Here is a 26390-nt window from a genome sequence, read left to right as displayed (position 1 = left end):
ACCGCTGCACTAAGACTTGTCGCGGCTTTCGAAGTCCATGAGTGGATTTTATTCTTATTTCCTCTTTTTTCTCCCGGGTAAATATGCTGATGACGAGCCAAACGTATGCCGAGCTCCATCATACAGACTAGGAACATCAAAAGTCAAAGATCCGGCCCGGGACACTAAAAAATGAGAACGCCTGCTGAGAATTGAAGTTGGATTTTTAAGTTGCTTCGAGTTGTCCAAAACAAAGTTGACTATGACTATTATAGTGGACTTTGAGGAGTGTTTGAAAGATTCACCTCGCTTCAGGTAAGACAAATACCAAAATGTGAAAAAAGTCAACAATAATTACATGTAAATTTAGGTTTACCCAGCATCGTATCGTTTTTCTTATATGTACTATTGATTAGACTACGACAGTATTTGATATTTACCATAGTACTGGATGCTCAAAGCATGTGGCGAGTCACCTTGATATTTTAGTATTATATTTTGCAAACAGTCATATACATTAGTCTATATGTATACATACATACATACATACATACATACATACATACAGTGTGTTTATAAGTGTATACATACATTTGTACTGTATACATATATACTACAAACACACACACACACACATATATATATATATATATATATATATATATATATATATATATATATATACACACACAATATACATACAGTACAGCATATACAGTGTGTGTATACACACACACACACACACACACACACACACACACACACACACACACACACACACATAATATGTATATATATATACTGCATGTATGTATGTATGTGTAGTATATAGAGGTGTATATAGATAGATACATAGATAGATATATGTAATTATCGTTATTATAATAATTCTTATTTTCTTAGTGTCCTGCAAATGACTCACTGAAAGAATAAACTTCTGTGTCAACTTTTAGGAAGTCTTGCCCGTGAGACTGTTTTTATGTGCATGTCAGCTTCAAAAATAGTTCAGCACAAAAGGATGTGTCGTTAATGTCGCAAGCAAGCAGGCCGCCAAGAAAAGAGGTTTTGGGTGTGCCCTGCCTGCCACTACCATTTTTTCCACTTGATCTGAGTCACAATGTCATGCCATGCAGCTGATCTGGCATCTTTCAAACCAAACCCCCACCCCCTCAATACTTTGTGTGTGTGTGTGTGCGGAGTATTTAGAGCATGCACAGAGGAAGACACTATAACATACTTTAGTGGAAATAATAAAAAGCAGGAATGAAAAGTGCAGCCTCTTGTTGCCAGGTAACAGAGGAGGTGAACAGGAAGCACAGTGAGCAATTCAGGAAACACACCGGAAACCTCACTTTCTCAACTTGTTTTGACACAAAGGCTGCAAGAAACGACCTTTCTGGACTCTCTTTGTGTAACTCCTAGCATTGAAAATGTAGTAATTTATCTAGTATAATGTATGCAATACAGTCATGTTTGGGGGACATAAAGTTACTTAGACAGCAAGACATACTAATATGCAGCGGTGGATCTAAATAATTAAAAATATTGTGCAAAGGTTTTTTTGATTTCATGTTCAATTCAGACTATGAGGCCAATTAAATGTTTTTACATATAACATATAGATATAAACACAACACTATCAAAAAGACATGTACAAGTAAAAATAAGCATACAAAACCATCTATAAGTCTGTATATAAAAAGATATGGAAATCCATCCATCCGTTTTTTACCGCTTATTCCCTTTGGGGTCGCGGGGGGCGCTGGAGCCTATCTCAGCTACAATCGGGCGGAAGGCGGGGTACACCCTGGACAAGTCGCCACCTCATCGCAGGGCCAACACAGATATGGAAATATTTGTTAAAATGGGATACAAGAGTACCTTTTTTTAATTTAACTACAATAAATGAACTTTTTGGAAAAGATTCAAATTTATTGAGGTCATGATGCACCTGAATAATATTTCTTGTTTGCTTCTGTGTCTTTCAGAGCTGAAATCGAGGCTGTTCAGGTGCACGTAGGTGAACTAGAGACACGGTTAGACAAGGTAAGAGTCGCTTATAATAAGCCACATGCTCTACTTCCTCAAGCATGCACACACACGCACACACACACAGACACGCACAGAAGCGAATGGTTCTTTGGCAGATAGCAGGAAGTCACTGCAGGTGATGCTTCCCATTGCATGGTCGACTCGTTTGAATTTTGCTTATATTCGACCTGAAGCTACACACTCACTAAAGTTTTTAATCGTATCAAACTTTTTAAAAAAGGTTTCTGTCAAATCAAATACATTGTAGCCAGAGTTGTCATCTCAATTAAGGTGGGAAAATTAAGGCTTCAGCAGGGGTGTGGCTCTTGTAAAATATACTTGCAACATCAACGGATCGGCCTTCCCAAAGTTCCCAACATTCAACATATCTCCTGTGTTGTTTCCTAGCTGGTGAAACAATGTCAGGCCATGCTGGAGGCCGGCCGAGTCTACTACCAGACCAGCAAGAGCTTTGTGAGCGGTCTACAAGGTCTTGGACAGCACTGCTCAGGAGACACCATGATGGAGGTCATTGCTTATGAGTGGAGAAACAAGGAGGGTGATCCTGGAAGACCCAGGGTCTCCCTCCATTGAATAATATTTTGGTGTAATTAGGGCAGGAGTAAAATATATTAAATTGAAACTTTTTTATTTAAAATGGAAACTTCCTCTGACCATAATTCCCTCAGCTATCAAGGCAAAAGGGAAAAGAAATGTCAGCACAACCTTGGAAAACATTGAAGCAATCAATGTTAACAAAATTCAAAAATCGCATTGAACACTCAACAATAACCTCTTAAAGGAGAACTGCACTTGCTTTTGGAATGTTGCCTATCATTCAAAATCCTTATGTAAGACAAAAACATATGTCTTTCTTTTTTAATGCATTCTTAATTGTAATACACGGCAAGTACGAGGTGGCTAACAATGCAGCTAATGGGAGTATTCTATTGCGCTCATAAAGCCCTCTTAAAAAACATCCAAAATCTCCCAACAATACTCCATTTACATCTCGGTACCTGAATATTAACCAAGGATTAACGATATTGTTATTATAATCGCTAACACACACTATTTTTAACGCAGCCGTGATCACAGAGCTACATTGACATATTGAGCCAGTGAGCTGCATCAGTTCTGAGCTGGTGAAAGTTGATTCTATATTATGAATCATGCCACTCACCTGGATAGTAGAAGGTTGTAGCCATAAACAGAGAAGTTAGTCAACTTTGACATCCAACTTATGTGTACACGGAGATGGCGAGAAAGACACAAAAAGACGCTCATTTGTGTCACTTTTTGTTACCCTCCGTGAGTATTATGATTAATTCTACATCTAAACAGGATGGGGCTGAGTGGTTTTTCACTCCATGCAAAGAATCAACCCAGAGACAACAAGATATACTGTTATCTGATTGGCTGCTAGCGTGTCACTCTCACTCATCAGTGATCACTTCCCGCGTTGCTCGGTTACCGGAGAGCGAGTGCATTTGTTCATGCAACCGACCTTGCTTTGCAACTTTTGGTTGACAATTACATTAGTCAACTCTATCCTACTATTATACCGACTATATAACAGTTACAAATCAATATATTCACATTTATATAAATGGTAGCATACAAATACATGACTGATATATATACAGTATATACTCTAGCTTCCTGAGGACCAGCATCATCCTCATTGGACATTTGTTATTGGCATTTTTCTCTTGTCAAATGTATACAATTCAGAAAATAAATAGCCATGTTATGCAAAAACTTCTCAGGAGGAAACACTTTTACGAGGAACATGTTGATGTACTGATGTAACTAAGACGTATTTTTACAACAGGAGTGTTTGCGGACCTTTTCTGAAAAACTGTCCCTCATTCTGGAGTCCCAGGGGGTGAGTTTGTGGTCCACTAGTGACTCATCGGCTGCCTTTGCTCAATCAAGGCCGCAGCACTTGACCTTTGACATTCCAACCCTGTAGGAGGTGATTGACATCACACAGAAGTCGGTCAAGATGAAGCTGCAGAACTTTGTGAAAGAGTGAGTGCACGTTCGGACACCTTCCACTGAGACCAAGCAAGCCACGAGATCACTCGCCATCTTTTTTTTTTGCCTCCTTGTCCTCCAGAGACGTGCGTCGTTTTAAGGATGCACGCAAGGAGTTTGAGCGCAGCAGCGAATCCCTGGAGGGGGCACTGGCGAGGAACGCTCAGGCCCCCCGCGGGAAGCCCCATGAGGTAGAAGAGGCCAACAACGCTCTGCTGAATTCTCGCAAGGCTTTCCGATCAGGCGCCCTGGACTACGTCCTGGAGGTGAGGAAGATCGGACAAAGCTCATAAGAAATGTTTGAAAGAATGAATCCTACCTTTGCCGTGTCGTTTCAGATAAACATCATTGAGGCCAAGAAGAAGACTGAACTGCTCAATTCAGTGAGTGCCTTGAAAACTCCTCCTAATAAAAATATTTTTTTCTGAACTGATGTACTTTTATCCTGTCAGATGTTGTCAATGATGGATGCTCAGGCCCAGCTGTTCCAAAATGGCCACCAGTCTCTGGCACAACTTGACCGGTATCGCCAAAAACTGAGCGAAGAGGTAAAGATCATACATCCGTCCTTTAAAATGTTTCATAAAATTCACTTAAAAGAGAACTACAGTATCTGACAAGAAAATGTCACGGGCGCACATGACTCATTTTTAAACATTAATTTTCGCGTCAAAATATTACTTCTGCTTTTTTTTCATGAAGTATCAATAAAAATACAATGTGAATAAAATTTGGCTATTTTGGTTATTCTCCGAATTTTAAAAAGCCACGGAGGTGTTCAAAAACAAGTAAGCTAGGAACAAGCGAGATTGTGAGTGAAGGTACTGTGTTCTTTACACCGTTTTCAACATTCCGCCTCAGTAAGTTGGTCCGTCGGCAAAACTTGCTTTGCTGTCACTTCCGTTGTGTCCGCTATGTCCTTTGTAGTTTAAAGTTGTGTTGCGGCTTTATATTATTATGTCATGGCGTTTGTATTTGTTGTACTCATGCTGTAGCTGAAAGTTGTTGTGTTGTGGCTTTATGATATTGTCTTGTGGTGACTTTTCTTGGCCACCGTAGGTATCCGCCATTCTTGTTTTGCCGGCAGATGGCGATGACGCCACAGATGGGCAGACAGACTTGAGTAACGTTTAACGACCTTATCAATAAAAGTGCTATGGTAGTAAGCGAGGTTGCGAGCGTATTGTAAACAAAGGACAAACATGGCAAAAGTTAATTGGAAGTCTGATGTTACGAAAATTTAGGCGGGAGTTAAAAATCCTTGGCGCTGGTCTTGACTGAAAAAAACTGTTGCTAAAACACAACTAAGTCTTGTGTTTGACATGATTGATAAACTTGGCTTTGCGAAATGTAAGATTTGCTACAAGGAAAAAAATTATGGGAAATATGGCCATGTCTTAGCATGTCCATTTATTATTTATAACATATATAAACTGAAACCTGCACTGCAAAATTAAGATAAACAGTTACATTATTTGTCTTTTGGTGTGTCTTCTGTTCGATATTGGCTTTAATGAAATATTTTAAATATAAAAATGATAAGCATAAATAAATAATCACTGTGAAAATTGGGACTTTAATAATTTATAGGATATAATTAAAATGCAGGTTTTAAAAATATGTTGTCCTCCTTTCAGTGATGCACGATTAACTTATTTGATATATATTCGTAAATGTAATATAGCTATATTGGTTATGTTAATTTAGTGTAAATTTGTTGATAGTAGATTTTGTCATTATTTTGTCTTTATCTCCATAAAAAAACTAAAATTTTATTGGACATGTAAGTGTCAAAAGACAGCTAAAAGAGGTTGGTAGTCGAGAATAAATGGTATAAGATGGTGTAGAAAAGTACCTATTTGCAGGAAATTTAGACTTGAGTTTCTTGTCTTTCAAAGTTTGAGTGGAACACTTTGTGGTGATAGAAAGTTTCCTCTTTTTTTCTCAAAGGGTACTCACATCCCTGAAAAGATTTCAATTAAACTGCGGAAAAACAACAAATGGTAGCAAACAGCAGGTTAGTGCAGAGAATGTAGCAGCAACAATGTAATGAAGCACAAAGGCAAACACTGACACAATACAATAATCCCACACTGGCAAGGACCAACAAGTGAACCTAGAATTGATCAACCAATAGAAAATAGGAGCACTAGCAGGAAACTAAGCAGAAAGTGAAGGTGCAGCGGAACAAGGAGTTCAACAGGAAGTACTAATAAACTGAGAGAACCAGGAAAGGAAATGATACCAAACAGGAAAATAAAGAACAAAATCCAAACTGTCATGTGGGATCATAGCAGTATATCTTCAGTAGTAAAGGTACAAGACTATTCCAAGTAAACTTGGATATTATTTAGAGTAGACAGCGTACAGCTTATGTAGAAGTATAGATTTACCATGTACTTACAATGACTCATCTCATATCCATTATTGTCTAATTGGCTGGCACATGACCGAGTGGCAAGATAATTGTTTTGTCTACAGTCACGCATGGTAGTAGTGTCAGGGTCTGGGGCTTCATGATTGCTGCCAGTCCAGGGCCCCCATGTATCAAGCTTGCGTATGCACAAAAACCTGCACTAGGCCCTTTTTCACGGCAAAGTTGAGATGTATCAAACCTAACGTTGACATTCAAATGTTGCTGCCTCAAGGCAACTCCATAGCTGTCGTACGCACATTTCTACAGGCGGTGGATACTTTAGCGACACATAAGTGATGCATATAACAATTCAGACTGATCGATGTGCACATCAGAGACATCCCTCCGCCGTTTTCTGTATTTGATCGTACGTCCATTTTTAGTAGGAACGCCACGCAACTCTATGTACATGAGGCCCCAGTGGAGCTCAGGTTAACTGAAGAAAAACATGGATTCCAACATGTCCTGTGACATTGTGAAGCAGAAAATGGCCCACCCAAAAACACCTCCAAGAGGATCAAGTGTCTTGTTGAGAAAGCTGAAGGTGATAGTGTACAAGCATGTCTCCTCCACACCTGAACCCAATTGAGCACCTGTTGGGCATCCTTAAGCAGAAGGAAGGTGGACGTGTGCAAGGTGTCTAAAATCCACCAGCCCTACCAGTGATCATCGTGGAAAATTATTCTAGTAAGAACATGTGCAGCTCTGCTCAATTCCATGTCCAAGAAGCTTAAAGCAGTGCTAACATTGATGCGAACACTAAATGTTCACACCTAGGACACTATTTGGACATGTTTACTGTGAAGTAAATTCACTCGTGTTGGAACTCATGTTTCCCCGCCTAAACCGTGACGCTACCACCACTGTGCTTGACGGTAGCGCAAGGATATTCAATTAATTTGTTTAGAGGGCCACGTTCACATTTCCAGAAAGCTAAGGAGGGGGGCGGACTTCTCCTTTCACTATTATTTCTATATTGTATATTCCCGATAACCAGCGCCCACATTCGATTTTGTTCCATTTTGTCATAGTTACAAGAGCTCTCTGCTGTTTTAAGGACCTTCCGCTAAAAAGCTATTCAAAAGGATAATTTCTATGACAGCACTCTAGTGTTTTTAAGAAACTGCTGCAAAAATGTGAGTCCCTCACAAAAAAAGAGGACCTAAAACGGAACCTTGAAGAACACTACTAGTATAACCAAAGAAGTTGAACAAATGACTGAATCTGAAGTAAACAAGATACAGCAACACCTTTGTCACATTAATCACATTACGAATAAAATGTGTAACTGCCAAAATGAAGAGGACTTAAAGGGGTGCCTTGAGGAACATTATGTAATTCACAAGTTTGGACCCCCCAGTTTGCTAGCAAGCTTACAATTTCAATGCAAGTATCAACCAATGTGTTTAAATCGGTCGAACAGGAGCACTGGTGTTTTTAGGAATTCGCTGCAAAAATAGTTGTCTCTCAAGTTTTGAACTGAACTTTGTGGCTGGTATGGTGTCATTCCTGGGCCTCCAGCTGAATCGCCCTACTGTATACAACACTATTATCTTGCTACTCCCTTGGATGGTAAATCTATATTGCTGTACACTAACACCGCTAAAGCATATCCAAGTTGCATACCGTGACAGTCCTCAAGCTGCGAGCGGGACCTTACGTGTCTGAGGATGACATCACACTAACAGAGTGACAGGAAATCGTGAGCAACAACAGGAAATATTTCACATGTCTGTCAGTGTGTGTGTGTCTTGAGACAGGAAATTAAGTTGTCAGTGGAGTTAAACTTGATATAGGAAGGAGAAGAAGCAGACGTTAACACAGAGGAAAAAATGTTTTAAAGAGAAATCACAAGCATGTCCAAATTCTTCCTGTCTGTCTCTGGAATATTTATTATTGTTGTTGGAGGAAAAAAAACAGATCATGCAAGTCCATGTGTTATCTGCCAGTGTGGCGTGAAGGGAGCGGAATAAATGACAATAATGACCTTTTAATGTGTCCAAAGCACAAGCAGTTTGTCCTCAACTCTGCACGGGAGAAGCGGGACATGGAGCAAAGACACTCCGCCATCAAAAAAAAGGTTAAAAACTTGTACTTTAAAGACAAACATGTCAGAAAAGGAGGACGCAAGCTCATAGCAAAATGTTTTCAGGATGTCTCCTACGACGACTCCATGATGGACTTCAATCCTGACGCCGCTGACGGAGTGGTGATGGAGGGCTACCTCTACAAGAGGGCCAGCAACGCCTTCAAGACGTGGAGCAGGTGCTGCTCTTTCCCAGCGGGTGCAACCCATTTGAAAAAGACTAAACCTCTCACTTTCCTCTTCCTTAGGCGCTGGTTCTCCATCCAGAAAAACCAGCTGGTATATCAGAAGAAATTCAAGGTAAAATGTGTCAGGTCCTAAACAAGAATGGACATAGAGCGGGTGGCAGGGTGGCCCTTGTGTTTGAAGGTGTGGTTTCTCTCAGGAGCAGCCCACGGTGGTGGTGGAAGACTTGCGTCTCTGCACAGTCAAGCCCAGTGTCGAGAATGAGCGACGCTTTTGTTTTGAAGTGGTCTCGCCGTCCAAGTGAGTATCACCAAAGGTGCCTGTGATGATGACAGTGAATGAGACACCAAAATGTGTGTTTGCGCGTGTGTGTGAGTGTAGGAGCTGTCTGCTGCAGGCCGACTCTGAGAGGCAGCAGCAGGCGTGGATGAAAGCCGTCCAGAATAGCATTGCCTCCGCCTTTCAGGAGCGCAGAGACGACCACCACAGTCCAGTAAGAACATGTACAATTAACACTTTTTAATAGGTATGTGCCGATTTTCTGGAAAATCTATCTCATGTTGTGGGTTGAATTCTTAGCAGCGTTAGCCCGCGAACATTGAATACAATTTAATAAGGTTAATATGTTCTGTAGGGTTTGTATTCTCTTTTAAACAGTCACCAGAAATCAACAGCTGAATGAATGATGGGGAGGTTGTGTCAAGAAAAAAATACATTGCTTAAAATAAAAAATTAACTAAATCTCCGCTGTTCTGTACATCATTGTCCAAGTTACGTTGTAGTGTCATCTTCCTCTTTAAGCTCATAAGCCATTTTCCCAAAGCGACAGAACAACATTACACATACTTCCATATCATATAAAACTACCATGTTGGCAGAATACAAAGCTCAATGCTTTAGGATGCATTATTATTTAATGTCAGCAATTGTCTTACAAGATTCACTCCATTCTTGGTGGGGGTAAGCTACTCTAGTAGCTACAGCTGCCCCTGGGGTATACTGAAGATTTTAAGGGTGCCACTCCTGCAACACTAGGTGCACCTCCTGTGTCACCCCTGAAAAAAAAGTCTGGACACGCCACTGAGCATGAGCAAGCGGGGGCAAGCATGCTAACACCTCAGATAACCGCAAAGCTAGCTTAATCAACATAATAAATAAGTGCTTGGTAAACTTTAAGTTTAAATGTAAGCACAGCAGAAAGTAGGCAGTTATTGTATTAACAAGTAGATTAATAAAAGTATAGAGAACAACAACTGTTAGGGCGGATCAATCAAAAAATCGGTGGTGTCGACATCAATTTTGTTAAGTTGTTGTGTACTGTTGACTTTTTGTTCAAACCATTGTATGTATTCAAATAGAATGAGGAACTAGTTTGAATATTGTGCTGATTTTGGGAAAAGGGGAACTGCACTTTTTTTATTTATTTGCCTATCGATCACAATCCCTATGTGAGACAGGAACACACGTGTTTATCTTTTTTTGTGTATTCTGATTTGTAAAATACAGCTCGTAATAAAAGGCTAACAATGTAGCTAAGGGGAATCGTCGCGTCTGCCTTTTAAGCCCTCTAAAAAAACATCCATAAACCGTGTGACATTGCCGAATAACTACTTTTAGTAACATGGCACCTTGATCACACAGAGGTATCTATCTTATACAGCTTTTGACATACTGAGCTGCTCTATCGCCTCTGAGTTGGGGAAGGTTTGTGTTAGATCATGAATCTTGCCTAACACTTGTATCATTGCAAGTAAGATGCAAAAATATGCTAGTTTACTCCCACCTTATTTATTTTTTATTTTTTACCGGAGTGAGGATTATGAATAAATCATAATCTAAACGGGAAATACAAGTCTAGTGCTGAAAGATACAATCATCCCATCAGTCGGCATCATAGTGAGAGCGGACATTTTACAGTAAGTGATTGTTTTATTATGTTCATAGTTTGTATTACTGGTTTAGCATTTAGCGTAGTGGTTGGTTGTTATTGTTGAATGAATAAATTTGGAAATATATGTTATTATGAATGTGCCTGCTTCTGCATTAAATATATACTTGCAGCATGTACGGTGATGGTTTTTTTGGATGTTTTTTAGAGCGTTTCAATACCTGCACTGTTAGCAACATATTTAGAATTTAGAATACATAAAAAAGAAAGATGTGTGTTCTTGTTTTACATAAGGACTGTGAATGATAGGCAAAATTCCCCCCAAAAGTGCAGTTCCCTTTTAAACTGTCAATATCCCTCACAATAAATACATTGAAAAATGTACAGTTAATACATGTGATTGGTATCGGTATTGGTACAGGCCGATCTCACTTATTTTTGGAATCAATCACTGATTGGAACATCCTTAATTTTTAACGTAACCCTCTCATCATGATCCTCTTCGTGGCAGCGGCAGCGCAGCAACTCCACGTCAGTGAGCTACCCAGGCGGAGGAGGCGTGGACCGACAGCAGAACGAGGGCTTCAAGGCCCTGGAGGAGGTTCAGGACATTGCAGGGAACAGGGAGTGCTGCGACTGCGGAACACCAGGACCTGACTGGGCCTCCATCAACCTGGGCATCACACTCTGCATCGTGTGCTCAGGAATACACAGGTACGCACACACTTTTCATTACAGTCAGGGGACAGTACTGTAGAAATTAAGGTTTAGTGTAGTCTGTGTACAGCTTAAAATTATCATTTGTGACTAAATGTGAGCATGTGTTGATCTCGTTCAGGAGCCTGGGAGTCCATTTCTCTAAAGTGCGGTCCCTCACACTGGACTCCTGGGAGCCAGAACTCATTAAGGTGACTTCTCATCATTTGTCGCAAAACTTAAAGTAAGAGCATATGGAGGACTGATGTCTCATCATCTCATGTAGCTGATGTGTGAATTAGGCAACAGCGTCATCAACAGGATCTATGAGGCACGCATTGATGAGATCACCTTGAAGAAGCCCCTTCCCTCCAGTCCCAGGTAGACACACATGTGCTTGTGTATGTCACGATATGACACTCCTACTTTGCAGCAGCATGGAGGAAGCGATATAATCAGATATCATCTTAGGTTCCAAGCAACATTGCAACATTTACCATGAATTGATTAACGTGGACCCCGACTTAAACATGTTGAAAAACTTATTCGGGTGTTACCATTTAGTGGTCAATTGTATGGAATATGTACTGTACTGTGCAATCTACGAATAAAAGTTTCAATCAATTAATCAATTGTTGGAAATGTAGTCTGCAGAAAGTCAAGTCTGATCAGTGATTTAATTTTGTCTTCACTGTGTTGATTACATAAAACTACTTGCTCGAACAAAGAACAGGAAGTGCAGAAGCTCGAAGTCAGGACCCACTCTGTTCCTGTCCTGATGTTTGTCTTCGTCATGGAACATTAACATGAGTGCATCTCTGTCCGTGTGTGTGTGTGTGTGTGTGTGTGTGTGTGTGTGTGTGTGTGTGTGTGTGTGTGTAAGGGGGGACAAGGAGGCCTGGATTAAGTCCAAATACGTGGAGAAGAAATTCATCCAGAACCTATCGCACACAAACTACGGCGCCAAGAGGAACCGGGCGGCCACACAGGACCGTAACGCACCAAGACCGCCGCTCAAACCCAAACCAAGCCGAGCCACTCTTCCTCGTTCCACAGGTAATAGAAGTGATAGGTGGCGCTGTGAGATATCCACTTTGTCATCTGTCCTCTCTTTCCTCAATGACAGGACCGAGTGAGGTCCGGAAGAATAACGCTGGCTCCCACAAAGGTCAGCACACACTGACACCAAACAAGCACATCCATACAACAAGTCACAAACGTCTTACCTTAGATTTGAACGACGAGGAGGAAGATCTAAGCAGCCTTCACCCGGGGGCTCTGCTGTACCGCTCGGCCGCCCTGCAGAACTTCCCCGTTATGGCGGACGCGTTGGCCCACGGCGCCAACGTCAACTGGGTCAACGCGGCTGAGGAATCCCGCACGCCACTCATCGCAGCCGTCTCAGCGGTGAGGCGGCACTCTTCCGGAAACCACTACGAAGACTTTTGTGTTTGAGACAGGTTTTTTGGTTTTGTCTGATTCTCCCTGACCAGAACGCCCTGGCGGCCTGCGAGTTTCTGCTGCAGAATGGCGCCGACGTCAACCAGGTGGACGGCAATGGGAGAGGGCCTCTTCATCACGCCACTGTATTGGGACACACAGGGTACGAACACACAGGAGGGAGCAGAAATAAACAATCTTTGATATGCAAATAGGACCATAAATTAGACATTGTCGCTTACTGAAAAATATAAGAAGCTAAGTACCGGTAGTTGTATTTACAGAGTACCGGTATTTCAAAATGATCATTTTAGTCATCCCTCATTTGTCGATGTTAATTGGTTCTGTACATGGCCGCGATAAATGAATTTCCACGAAGTAGGAATTATTCATCATAAATTGAATATTTTTATAGCTACCTTGTTACTTTACCTTACTACCTTGTTAGTACTTTTTTTAAACATAACGAGAGCCCCTCTTGACATGAAAAAACACCCTTTAATGCTACCTGAGATTGAGCAAATCAGTGTTTACGATACTGAATAGCTCGCTCTGATTGATATGGTCTCAAGTGGCCAATACTGCTGTAGTATTGATATTTTTAGTTTTTTAAACCAATTTTATGCCTAAAAATGCTTAATTTACGACCAGAAAATTGGAGAATATGCATTAAAAAATGTTTTAGATATCAAAAAAATCAGTCATGTGTCATTATCATTGTATTATGCCTTGTGTATATTAATAAAATGTGCCTTGAGCCAATTAAAAAAAAACATGCAGGTCACACTTTGGACATTTTGACTAACTGAAAGTGACTTATGTGTGCGAACCGCCAGGTTGGTGTGTCTCTTCTTGAAGCGAGGTGCAGACTACAACGCCAGAGACGACAACCAGGAGGACCCCATCACCATCGCAGTGGACACTGCCAATGCAGACATTGTCACTTTGTGAGCATCATGCAACAATTTGACCTACAGTTTACAGCACCACAAAAAACTTTTCCTGACTGGCCTTTCTGTGCAGGCTGCGGATCGCCAAGATGAACAGGGAGATGCAGGAGATGGACGGGGCGCTTGGAAAATCAGGTCTTTTAAAGGGGCAGGCGACTGGAAGCAGTGAGACAGGAAATAGGCAGGGCCAAAGCAGGAAAAGCCTGCATGCTTTAAGGAGCCACAAAAGTGGTTGGGCTGTGTGAGGCCAAAATGATTAGTCAAATATAGTAATAATAATAATTGGGCTAATTCTGATTCCAACGGGCTTGTTTTTGCTCGCTCTACTGGTTTTACAGTGCAGCTTTATTTGTCTACCATGCAGAATAACGTTGTCTCATTTGAGACGAAAAAAAAACCCACTTATTCACTGGGAAGGTGTAAAAGCTACTTTTACACACTAGCGCCTTGAACAAGTCTTCCACAGTCCATTGTCCCTCGTTGTACTTTGGATTCAAGTCGTCTTTTGTTTATAGCTGATAATTGGTTCCTGACAGGGCCACGATAAATCCATTCCTGCAAAGTTCGAATCATTAATTAACTTGTTCACATTCCTTTAAATATTTTAACATTATGAGAACCCCCTAGAGATGAAATAACACTATTTAGTTACCTTTCCACATCCAATATAGTAACGCAGTACTGCACAGCGGTTTGGTTTCATACAACAGCCAATACTACTTATTTCTATTTATTTAGCCATTTTTATGCTGGAAAATGATTAATTTAGGACCAAAACGTTTTAGAACATACCTGGGCAAATTAAGGCCTGTAGGCCACATGCGGCCCGTGAAGCTTTTCAATCTGGCCCGCCGTACATTCCCAAATAATTGTTTTATATCTTTAAGATGGAAAGTGTAGCTGCCATTATGATGTGCAGTGATGTTTCCTAATGACCGTAAGTCTTCAACTATACAAAGTATTTCAATGGTTGGAATCTGCGCTTATGGATGATATACCAGTTACTATGGTAATCTAATTAGTTACTATGCTCATCTAATTAGTTACTATGGTAATCTACATCACAGCAGCTCAGGCGAGGCACCAAGCAGTGTGGGCGGGAAGCGTTTCCACAACAAAGTTCTAAAGCTTAGTGATATATTACATATATCAGATTGGAGGTGGGTTTATTGTGTACCCTTCGCGTTCATAATTCACTGTTTGTTGCATTTTTGTTGCGTTTCACTTGATTGTAAAATATGTCGATCGAAAGGGGGCGTGGCATTCATATTTTGTCAATATTCAGTGTTTTATCGTTCATAGAAAAATGTAAAATTCCATTAAGTTTTTAAAGGCAGTATTTCATAACATTTTTAGCATTCAATTAGACATTATTGTGAGGTTTTGTATTAGTGTTCTTAAAAATAGATATACCCGGCCCCCAGACACATTTTTTTCTCTAAATGTGGCCCCCGAGTCAAAATAATTGCCCAGGCCTGTTTTAGAATATGCTTTATAAACCTGCAATATGGCGAGGGACAACTACACATTGTGTGCTCCAAGAAAAAGACCAAATACTGTGAAACTAGAAGGTTGTAGAAGTACAATTATCAAACAAATGTGTGAACACTATGTGTGTGTGTGTGCAGTTATGGAAGCTATTATATTTTCTTCTGTGAACAAGACCAGAGAAACACACACACACAGGCTTGCATTGTTTGTTAGTCAGGCTTGTGTTGTGCTTCTTGTACATGCTTTGCGCACAAATGTGAAGCATCTGTTGTTTGTGCTTTCAAAAAAATAACAATTACCCTGCTGGTCAGCGTTTGACTTGCTGTGTCTTTGTGTGTCCTCGCACTCCTGAGGCAAGGAGCTGGTCTCCCCTGCTGCAAACTATGAGGTAAAGTGCACGTGCATGCTTGTGACGTCATCTTGTACGCTTGACTTTGCACGCTTCCTGCTTCGAAGTATCCCGGAAATGCATTTAAAAAGGGCTTTAAAAACTACCCTACACGCATTGCCATTTATGGTTGATTGTTGTAATGGTCAAACGTTTCATATGTACACTAATGTGACTTTATGCGGCTTTTCAAACTTCCTGGTGGCTTCTATTCTGCTCTTCATCGCTTCAGCTTTAGATCCGACAGCGGCATCTGGCGGGCTAATGCAGGATTGCGCCATTCAATTCTTAGGCTTTTTTTAAAATGCCATCCAGTGCCTTTTTAAGCTCATGTGTTGCTATCTTTGTTGGGTTGTCCAGGTGACGAGACCTATCAGCACATCTTCAGGGATTTCTCACACATGGCTTCCAACAACCCGGAGAAGCTCAAACGTCGCAGTGCAGATGGCAAATTCTAAAAGCGTAACATTTGCAGGCACGGCCTTAAATGTACAGTAGTCACGTGACGCTCAGCTGACTTTGGAGGGGATCAACGGCCCAACAGTCCAACAGTCACGTCTTTGTGTGCACAACAATGGCGTCGCAAACCAGACCCGCATGACGTGTTTGCATTCTGCTTGTTTTAAAAAGTGCTTTTACTTTTTTTGTTTTTTTTGTTTGTTCATGTAGGAATAATGAATTGAAATCTATTTTGTCTAATATATATATATATATTCACAACACAATCCAAAATAAAGACTTCTGTTTTAAATGTGAAAATAAGTGAAATAAGAACTGCACAGTAACACAAAAACGTTTTTTATCGAGAATTTGCATACAAATCATCAACTTTCACATTGGATAGGTTGGTTTAAGACTTGAATCCTACTGGTTATTATCGTTTCTGAGGCTTTTTCGCCAAGGGAACATTTTGGAACACCTTCGTGTGTTTCCACCGGCTTTACCTAGGTAAACAAAAAACTTTTCCAATGCCAAACTTGCAGGCACTTTTGAGGAGCCTGAATTTCAGGAACATTTAAATGCAGACCACACAGATGACCAAGTATGATTTTCCTATTTAAAAAGGAGTTTCTGGTAATTGTGGAAAACAGCTGCCAAGCAGAATTGCCAAAGAAGTAACAGCATTATTGACTTATGCTTTAAAAAAGTACAAAGTGCCTCAGTAGACATATAGTTATTAGTAGCAGTCTTGTGTTCCTGAGTGTGTGAAGACCAACACAGACAAAGCAGATCATTAAGATTCTTTTTGGTGTCCAACAAATGAGACGGTAGCTGTTGGCAACATTTAGTCATCAATGTCCTCCACACAGCAAGAAAGGTAGTTTGTGCGTCAATAATTTCACACCACTTGGAAAGAGGTGTTTGTGTCTTAACAAGAAATTAAATACCACACCATTCACCTTCAACGTGAAATTAAGATTGAATATGCTTCAAATTTGTGTGTAAATAAAAAAAAATAAGAATCATAACATGTGGAGTAAGCAACACCAACATCTTTGTCACATCTCAGTGATTCACCTCACAAGGAGTCTGATTCATTCGCTCCGTCTCCGAGGCCAGACCCTCGCATTTGTCCTCCTGGCTGGGTCCTTGCACAGGAGGTGGATCCGTGCAGGAGAAGTAGTGTGGCAGGGTGGTCATTATCAAGCTGCTGAGGATGAGAAAGGAGCCCGACACCACGAAGGAGGCCATGTAGTCTCCTGTGACGTCCTTGAGCAGCCCTGCGGGACAAAATGTTGCCATTAGAAGTGAACACACACAAAAAAGTGTTATTGGAAACAAGAGTGTGAGATAAAAAGCCCATCATGTATCATTAGATACAACCAACTCATTTGGGAAAACATTAATAAATTATGGGGACGGTGTGGCGCGGTAGGGAGAGTAGCCGTGCCAGCAACCTGAGGGTTCCTGGTTCGATCCCCACCTTCTACCAACCTCGTCACGTCCGTTGTGCCCTTGAGCAAGACACTTTACCCTTACTCCTGATGGGTCGTGGTTAGGGCCTTGCATGGCAGCTCCCGCCAACAGTGTGTGTGTGAATGGGTGAATGTGGAAATAGTGTCAAAGCGCTTTGAGTACCTTGAAGGTAGAAAAGCGCTATACAAAGTACAAACCCCGTTTCCATATGAGTTGGGAAATTGTGTTAGATGTAAATATAAACGGAATACAATGATTTGCAAATCATTTTCAACCCATATTCAGTTGAATATGCTACAAAGACAACATATTTGATGTTCAAACTGATAAACATTTCTTTTTTTTTGCAAATAATCATTAACTTTAGAATTTGATGCCAGCAACATGTAACAAAGAAGTTGGGAAAGGTGGCAATAAATACTGATAAAGTTGAGGAATGCTCATCAAACACTTATTTGGAACATCCCACAGGTGAACAGGCAAATTGGGAACAGGTGGGTGCCATGATTGGGTATAAAAGTAGATTCCATGAGATGCTCAGTCATTCACAAACAAGGACGGGGCGAGGGTCACCACTTTGTCAACAAATGCGTGAGCAAATTGTTGAACAGTTTAAGAAAAACCTTTCTCAACCAGCTATTGCAAAGAATTTAGGGATTTCACCATCTACGGTCCGTAATATCATCAAAGGGTTCAGAGAATCTAGAGAAATCACTGCACGTAATCAGCTAAGCCCGTGACCTTCGATCCCTCAGGCTGTACTGCATCAACAAGCGACATCAGTGTGTAAAGCATATCACCACATGGGCTCAGTGACACTTCAGAAACCCATTGTCAGTAACTACAGTTGGTCGCTACATCAGTAAGTGCAAGTTAAAACTCTCCTATGCAAGGCGAAAACCGTTTATAGACAACACCAAGAAACGCCGTCGGCTTCGCTGGGCCTGAGCTCATCTAAGATGGACTGATACAAAGTGGAAAAGTGTTCTGTGTTCTGACGAGTCCATATTTCAAATTGTTTTTGGAAACTGTGGACGTCGTGTCCTTTGGACCAAAGAGGAAAAGAACCATCCAGATTGTTATAGGCCCAAAGTTGAAAAGCCAGCATCTGTGACGGTATGGGGGTGTATTAGTGCCCAAGACATGGGTAACTTACACATCTGTGAAGGCGCCATTAATGCTGAAAGGTACATACAGGTTTTGGAGCAACATATGTTGCCATCCAAGCAACGTTAATTGAATATGGGTTGAAAAGGATTTGCAAATCATTGTATTCCGTTTATATTCACATCTAACCAGGGTTTGTATAACCCATTTATGCTGATTCTGTTCTTGAATATAAAATTATTCACCACTTAGAACCACACCCTCTCAAAAACGTTGGAAGGAGGAAGGCCAACAGGACAACTTTAAGGTCTGGCTCCAGAGGGAACTGTTTGATCTCGTTTAGAATAAGTGTTTGGGAAACTCGTTTTTCTATGGATGTGTCAAACATGGAACACAATTCCTGTAAACACAAGCATCATTTAATACAACCTAAAAATTGCTGCTTGGGAATAAACATTTTTGTGATAATTTATTGGCTAGTGGTATACAATGGAAGTGCATATTAATAAATATGTATTTTATAAATAGTTTTTTGTATTCATGTGATGTACAAGGTATATGTGTGGCAATGAGTGACTACACGTAAATCTTTTAATTTTACATTTTAATATTGTGAATCTCGTAGGTACTATGTGTTGAATGTGTTTAAATTTCAACAACTTGTCCCAAGGGACTGGAAATAATTAGCAATTGGCTATAATCTCACATAAGGGTGTGTCGATCATTCGGCTACCGATTTTCGCGAAAAATTATGTAATGGCCATTGCCGATTGATGGATTTTATTGCCAATTGCACACGCAGATCCCCTCTGGCTGACATTATTTTTGCTCCCCCCGGCTGACAAGCAGCTAGCAGCCAATTATGTATCTCCATACACAGTGTGGAGCTGCTCCTTTAAGATGATGATAAATTAAGTTAAAGTACCAATGATTGTCACACACACAGTAGGTGTGGCGAAATTATTCTCTGCATTTGACCCATCAGCCTTGATCACCCCCTGGGAGCTGAGGGGAGCAGTGAGCAGCAGTGATGGCCGCGCCCGGGAATCATTTTTGGTGATTTAACCCCCAATTCCAACCTTGATGCTGAAATCACCTCCATTACGGAAAATAAACAGCAAGACTTTGTATCTTAAGTATCGTTATTAAGTATTATCACCGGAGGATGAAGCTTAATATCTTACACACAGGAGGAAGAAAATAAGTATATTGAATTGATATTGTTAAGTTGTCAATAGCACTCACCATAAATACATAGAAAAATGTACAGTTAATTCACGTGATTGGTATTGGTATCGGCCGATCTCACTCTTAGATGATCGGTATTGGCAGAATAAAACCCTTATCGGAACATCTCTTATCGCACATATTTACATGCCAAATATTCATTAATATGTATTGTCTCTTTTTAAATAAACAATCTAAATTGTACGATTTCTTAAGGTCAAAGGGAATTTGTGTCATGGAAAATTTGAGAATTTGGGTAAAAGCAGGGAATTTTGGGAATGTGAAAAATTGTTGGTCCAAATGAGATTGCCTATACCTGACAGAGGAGATCCCAGCAGTCCGCCCCAGCTCTCAATCAGCTGCAGCAGCCCCAGCGCCCCCATCATGCGCTCCACGCCGGCCACCATGGGCACCACGGTGAAAACCAGCGAGGTCAGCGTCCCCGAACAGAAGCCATAGAGAAGGCTGACGGCCATGAGGGCGGCGTAGGAGCCCCATAGGGTGCTCACGGGCAACAACATGATGAACAGCCCGGCCAGCGCCGTACACACAGTCATCAAGTGGATGAGCCGGAAGTGGCCCAGGTCCGAGAACCAGCCCGAAGCCACGCGGCCAAAGATGTCAGCGGCGCCAGCAGCGGACATGACGAAGGCGGCCTGGTACTGGGAGAAGCCGGCGTGTCTGCTGTGGGCCACCAGGTGGACGTAGGGCACGAAATAGCCCGCGTTGAGCAGTGTGATGGCCATAGTGTAGGTGAGGTAAGACCGCTGGCACAGCAGCGACAGCTCCAAATAGGACGAGACTCTACGCAGGACGCCACCACCTGACGACGCTGTCTCTGCTGACACCTGGAAGACAGGAAAAGCTTGAAAAGGACGCCGCATGGAGACATGTTCAAAACTGACGGATTGGGTCATGGCTGGGGGTTCCAAATGGTCCGCTTAGCCCCACCTTTTCTGCATCTTTAGGACGCGGCCGTGTGGGAATAAGCGCCCCGCATGGCACAATGTTGAGGCTGAGCCCCCCCAAAATTAGCAGGGCCCCGCGCCAGGCGTACCTCTCCACCATCAGCTGGAAGAGCGGGTTGAAAGCGAAGGAAGACAGGCCAATGCTGGAAAACGCCACTCCCAAGGCCAAGGCGCGTCGCCGAGTGAAGCTGGACATGACTGTGGCCACCATGGGGATGAAGACCAGACCCCAGCCCAACCCTGGAGGCCCAAACACGACAACTGTGAGATGTTTCCTGCCTAGCGCAACAACAACCGTCACCTACCTGAAATGACGCCCATGGTGAGGTAGAGGTGGGCGAGACAGGTGGCCTGTGAGGCCAGTATGAGGCCGAGTGCAGCCAGGCAGCCCCCCGCCATCACAACCAGGCGGGTGTCGTACGCGTTGGACAAGGCAGCTCCCAGCGGGCCTGCAACACGACACTCATGTGACTCCACAAGGAATCGGGTGAGGACCACCGGCGTCATCTAATGAGACGTACGGACAAAAGATGTTCAAGTGTGTACCTAATGAAGTGACTCACTGAAGAACTGCTGCGCCGCTAGGCCGGTGGATGAGATCCAGGAGATGGCCTGAGCGCTCTCATCGAAGTACTGCACAAACTCCACGAAGAAGATGCCCAGGCTTCGCATGAGCCCGAACACCAGGCTGGTGCTGACGAACAAGGCGGCCACCAGCACCCAACCCCAACCACCGTCGGGGCCCTCAGGTCCATCTTCCCGCCTATCCGCTGCAGTTCGGACACTGGCCATGGCTGTGGGAAAAAGTTTGAAAGAAGAAGTAACGTGTCACAAAAGTGCAATCATTAACATGCTGTGGACCAATGTGCTTCTTCGGGCTGTGACGCAGGTTAATCATGAACACCAGCTGGTTATAAAACAGCAAGGCTGCTATTAAAGGGCAACATGACCCACAGCTGTGAAATCATCATAAAAAAAACCCAGCAGTTTGTAATCAAAGAGATGCGAGCAGTGAGAGGAGGAGGAACCCACCTTCTTATGAACAGGTGCACCAAACAGGTGGCGTTAATGGAGCAAAAAGCTGAAGGACATAAGAAAAATGTGCTTTAACTCTCACAAGTCCACCACTTCCCACTGTCTTTGAATGGTGTAAACCAGGGGTGTCAAACGTACGGCCCGTGGGCGGAACAGGTTTTATCCGGCCCACGGGATGAGTTTGCTAAGTATAAAAATGAGCCGAAATGTTTTAATGAAAGAAACCGCTGTTCTAAATGTGTCCACTAGATATTGCAGTAGCAATTATCCATCCATCCATCCATTTTCTACCGCTTATTCCCTTTTGGGGTCGCGGGGGGCGCTGGAGCCTATCTCAGCTACAATCGGGCAGAAGGCGGGGTACACCCTGGACAAGTCGCCACCTCATCGCAGGGCCAACACAGATAGACAGACAACATTCACACTCACATCCACACACTAGGGCCAATTTTGTGTTTCCAATCAACCTATCCCCAGGTGCATGTCTTTGGAGGTGGGAGGAAGCCGGAGTACCCGGAAATTATTTGTATATATTTGTAGATTATGCTACATATGCTAAAAAAAACAAAAAAACATGTTATGTTAGTACACCAGTCGAGGAAAATGAGCAAACTACTTAAATAACATCCTGTAATTTGATTTTGAAATTATTTTTTTTATCTTGATGGACTGAAAATTAACACCAATGAGTTGACTGATGAACATTATCATATAATTTATTCAGAAAGTATAAATAACGACAGATAAAGATAGAATACTATTAAGCGCAACATGTAAGTGTAAAAAAACAACAACATTATGATTTGTACCTTTTCAGAATGTGCTTGTTCTATTTTTAAACAAAGAAAACAATCTGAAGTTGTCTTTATTTTTAAGTTATCGTGTTGTTTTTTTACCAGTCCGGCCCACTTGGGAGTAGACTTTTCTCCATGTGGCCCCCCACCTACAATGGTGTAAACAGTAAAATAGTAAAACCAGATTTATCCTCAAAAACACCCGCCAGGATGTTGTCACACTTACTGCTCATTTGTATGCGACGGAAGGAAAAGGCACACACTTTGGAAATAAACAGGAAATGAAACACGTCCTTCCTCCAGGGGTAAGAAAGTTCATAATGAATCAAGGCATTAGAGGCCGACTAGTTGCAGAGGGAGAAGGTTACGCCCACACGTTGACAAGTGAGGTGCAGACACACATTGTGCCTCTGAAAGGTCAACACAGGCCTGACACCTCAAGCTGCTGTAAGCCACAGAGAGAAGGCTGCCCTCTTCCTGGTCAGACCATGTAAGCCACGCCCCCGCAATACAATCCCATTATGCACTCCCATACTGGCTGAGAGCTGCCCTGTGCTGCGTAGACATTTTAAAATGGCAGTTAAAAACACATTAAGTGTGCATTCCAGTAATATTCCATTATCATTTGTATTATTTTATATATTTAGTATCATTTATTATTAGTTTCAATAATTGCATTATGTTATATGCTGAAAAATGATTGTAGGGTTTGTATTTTAACCATGTGAAGCACTTTGTGAGCTCTGAACAGTGCAATATGTTAATAAAATATATTTACATTTATTTACGTACAAGCAGGGTTCAGGCTAAATTGGGCCCGGCACAACCCCGACCCCAATTCCTGTACGTAAAATTAACAGTTCATCAATATAATACTGCGCGCCACAAGAGAGAATGAGAATGACAATATATTCCTATCAATGACAGAGCAGGAAGGGGTAGGGCTACATTGGTGGTAAAATTCCACATGAAGCGCCCTGTCGTTTATGAAAGAACATTTTATAGCGCTTGTTGTTGCAAAACGGGGCCTTACAAATCGTGGGAGCGTATTTTGTTTACATACAACAAAAGGATAACGTTGGCATGCAAGTGTTTAGAGAAGGGTATATGCTTTCCCTCACTGGTTCCACAGGAATAAAACATAGCATTCGTTTTTAACTCATTTCGCTCTCAAAGATCTCTTTTGTGAATGTGCACAAGTGAAGGGTCGGCCTGTGTGCTTTTGAGCAAGACAGCCATGATTGACAGCAGCTGAACGCCATTCATCTTGTATACGTTTAATTAAGTTGTCATTGTGACAAATATTTGTTAAATGTGTTCTTTTATACTGCTGTTGGTAGTCTTGTTTATTTGTTATATATTTATTTTGAGCATAACAGCAGTTTTCAATTATGTTATTTTCAGCTTTCTTGGGGTGGACTTTTTCTTTTTCCAATGGTACACTATTTGTTGTGTACATAGTAAATACTAGATTGTGAGACCTATCATCTGTCTTTGAAGGTTGTAGATTAGATTAGATGCTTTTATTGTCCATCCATCCATCCATCTTCGTCCGGGTCGCGGGGGCAGCAGCCTAAGCAGGGAAGCCCAGACTTCCCTCTCCCCAGCCACTTCGTCCAGCTCTTCCCGGGGGATCCCGAGGCGTTCCCAGGCCAGCCGGGAGACATAGTCTTCCCAGCGTGTCCTGGGTCTTCCCCGTGGCCTCCTACCGGTCGGACGTGCCCTAAACACCTCCCGAGGGAGGCGATCGGGTGGCATCCTGACCAGATGCCCGAACCACCTCATCTGGCTCCTCTCGATGTGGAGGAGCAGCGGCTTTACTTTGAGCTCCCCCCGGATGACAGAGCTTCTCACCCTATCCGGGTGGCAGGGCTTTTATTGTCATTAAACACAATTAAAAAATAAGTAGTTTTTTTGTTTATCAATTTCTATTTATGAAAAGAAAATACAAATTCCAAAACATGCACTGACCCCCATGACACGTGTCATGGGGGTCGGTGCATGTACACAACATAGAACAAAACTTGGTTCAGACCTCCACTCCAATTCCCTGCAATCAGGTCATGTTAAAAGAAATAACAAATAAAGTGGAGACCAGGTCAGTGTACCTTCCGTTCATTCTCGTCCAATTGGAAACGCAAATCAAAAAATACAATTAGGGCAGTTTTTCGATTTTTATTATATATAGCAGATTTTAAAACACCCATAAAGGGGTTCATTTTCATTCAAATGTTGCCATAAAATTGGATTTTGTGCTGTTTTCCTTTTATGGATTACATTTTTTCCAGATAAACACAAAAATCGAAAGAAATGCGTGCTTATCTGTGGTGATAACAAATTGAACCGGAAGCAGTATTTTAGCGTTTCCTTTAGCATGTTTTTTTAGCATAATGGTAACATATTTGTTCGGCAGGCGTTGTCACGCCAAATTTCTTCCCTCTACAAACCCCCCCCCCATTTACTTCTGGGGTCATTTCTTCTTACGTAATTTCCTCTTACTTACGTCATTTCCTCTTACGTCATTGACAGCGATCGATAGAATCCAAATCTCCTGAAAATGGTGGTGTCACTGAATTACATTAGTCTTTATATAAGTCAAACACCAGCAGGCTTCGAAAAATTCCAGGCGGGGTTTTAGGGAAAATTTCAGGCGGAGTGTTACGGCCGCTGCTGGGAACTTCTGTCTTCGTGGTAACGTGCAAAAAATATTAATTAATATATAATACTGTTAAATGTCTGTACTTTAAATCAACATTATTGTTGAAACCATTTCAAAAATTAAAAAAAAATTAAAAAAAACAAGTATCCTTCCAGCGACGTGCAGTCAAAGCCGAAGTGTTATCGATCGCTGTCAATGACGTAAGATTAAATGACGTAAGTACGAGGAATTGACCCCGGAAGTAAATGGGGGGGGGGGGGGGGGGGGGTGTAGGGGGGAAGAAATTTGGCGTGACAGCGTCTTTTTGTCGTTTTGAAAAAGTGTCATTAAATAGTTGTCCAACTTTTCTTCAGAAATGAAAATAGAAAAAATGGTCCGAAATTTGTTTTTGGATTTACATTTAAGAATTTTAAATATAATCAACGGAAAGTACACGACCCACCCAGGATACTGTATGTTAAAAGATCAGGACCTTTGAAAAAAGTACTCTTAAAATATTAAATAATCCCCATTATTCTTTTTCAAGCTTCCAAAGGATGGCAAAGATCTAAACATCAAATAAAAAGATCGGCGTACAGAAAATGACTTTACATACGTCACCATCAGTCTAAGTTAATGACGTAGGGAGTACGTGACGCATGCGCACTGAGGCGCCCACAAGGACCGTATTAAATGACGGCAAAGCGAACTTATACACATTTTATTTATAAATAACACATTTTATTTATAAATAACCGATTCCGGGTCAAAACTACTGACTTATGTGTAATAATCCAGCTTTATCGGCGGTGGAATTTGTCATCACTTTGACGTACAATCGCGACACAAGCAGAACCGTTAAATAACAATAAATACCACTAATTTGATATATGACTCACCGCTTTGGGTCACCGACACTCACCTTAAGGCGAGACTCCAACCTTGTTTTCATGTTAGTGTGTTCATATTCTGGTCTAAACTCGATCAAGTAAAACACCGAGCCGGCGCCCGTTGACTGTGGACGCCGTTGCTGCGGGAAATATCAAGTGCAGCAGACGATGCAAGTTCACCAGTAACCGGATGTGCCTTTTGACAAAAACAACTGGGGGTTTA

The 26390-nt window shown here is 41.8% G+C and overlaps 2 protein-coding genes across 13 annotated transcripts; one reads left to right on the top strand and one right to left on the bottom strand.

Annotated features, from left to right (window-relative positions):
* On the top strand, positions 1–16342 carry acap1 (ArfGAP with coiled-coil, ankyrin repeat and PH domains 1). 5 transcript variants are annotated; one of them, XM_061959303.1, is made up of 23 exons: positions 1–294; positions 1968–2025; positions 2419–2538; positions 3845–3898; positions 3986–4044; positions 4133–4316; positions 4389–4433; positions 4503–4598; positions 8472–8546; positions 8619–8731; positions 8801–8852; positions 8938–9038; positions 9120–9231; positions 11138–11340; positions 11465–11534; positions 11609–11703; positions 12206–12378; positions 12449–12490; positions 12554–12729; positions 12816–12925; positions 13599–13709; positions 13786–13847; positions 15952–16342. In XM_061959303.1, exons 1-23 carry the CDS (start codon positions 242–244, stop codon positions 16047–16049), a joined length of 2262 nt encoding a protein of 753 aa, XP_061815287.1. In that variant the 5' UTR covers positions 1–241; the 3' UTR covers positions 16050–16342. The 5 variants fall into 5 exon arrangements, 4 of the variants coding, with proteins under 4 accessions (XP_061815287.1, XP_061815286.1, XP_072769349.1 ...); XR_012050469.1 differs by having other exon boundaries at positions 8472–8731; positions 13786–15591; XM_061959302.1 differs by having other exon boundaries at positions 13786–16342.
* On the bottom strand, positions 12722–26365 carry slc16a13 (solute carrier family 16 member 13). 8 transcript variants are annotated; one of them, XM_061960062.2, is made up of 9 exons: positions 26200–26354; positions 21843–21891; positions 21374–21604; positions 21116–21259; positions 20794–21050; positions 20159–20690; positions 17110–17312; positions 14153–14267; positions 12722–12906 (listed from the first exon to the last, which is right to left on the bottom strand). In XM_061960062.2, the coding sequence occupies exons 3-9, from the start codon at positions 21600–21602 to the stop codon at positions 12899–12901; spliced, it is 1488 nt and encodes a 495-aa protein (XP_061816046.2). In that variant the 5' UTR covers positions 21603–21604; positions 21843–21891; positions 26200–26354; the 3' UTR covers positions 12722–12898. The 8 variants fall into 8 exon arrangements, with proteins under 8 accessions (XP_061816046.2, XP_061816048.2, XP_061816047.2 ...); XM_061960064.2 differs by lacking the exon at positions 26200–26354 and adding an exon at positions 25741–25977; XM_061960063.2 differs by lacking the exon at positions 26200–26354 and adding an exon at positions 22866–23994.
* Between the last annotated feature and the right edge of the window lie 25 nt (positions 26366–26390).

This window comes from Nerophis lumbriciformis, linkage group LG05, assembly GCF_033978685.3.
Source record: "Nerophis lumbriciformis linkage group LG05, RoL_Nlum_v2.1, whole genome shotgun sequence".
NCBI classification, from domain to species: domain Eukaryota; kingdom Metazoa; phylum Chordata; class Actinopteri; order Syngnathiformes; family Syngnathidae; genus Nerophis; species Nerophis lumbriciformis.
Note: the sequence above shows the minus strand (reverse complement) of the source record. Positions and strands in the feature narration are given on the sequence as shown.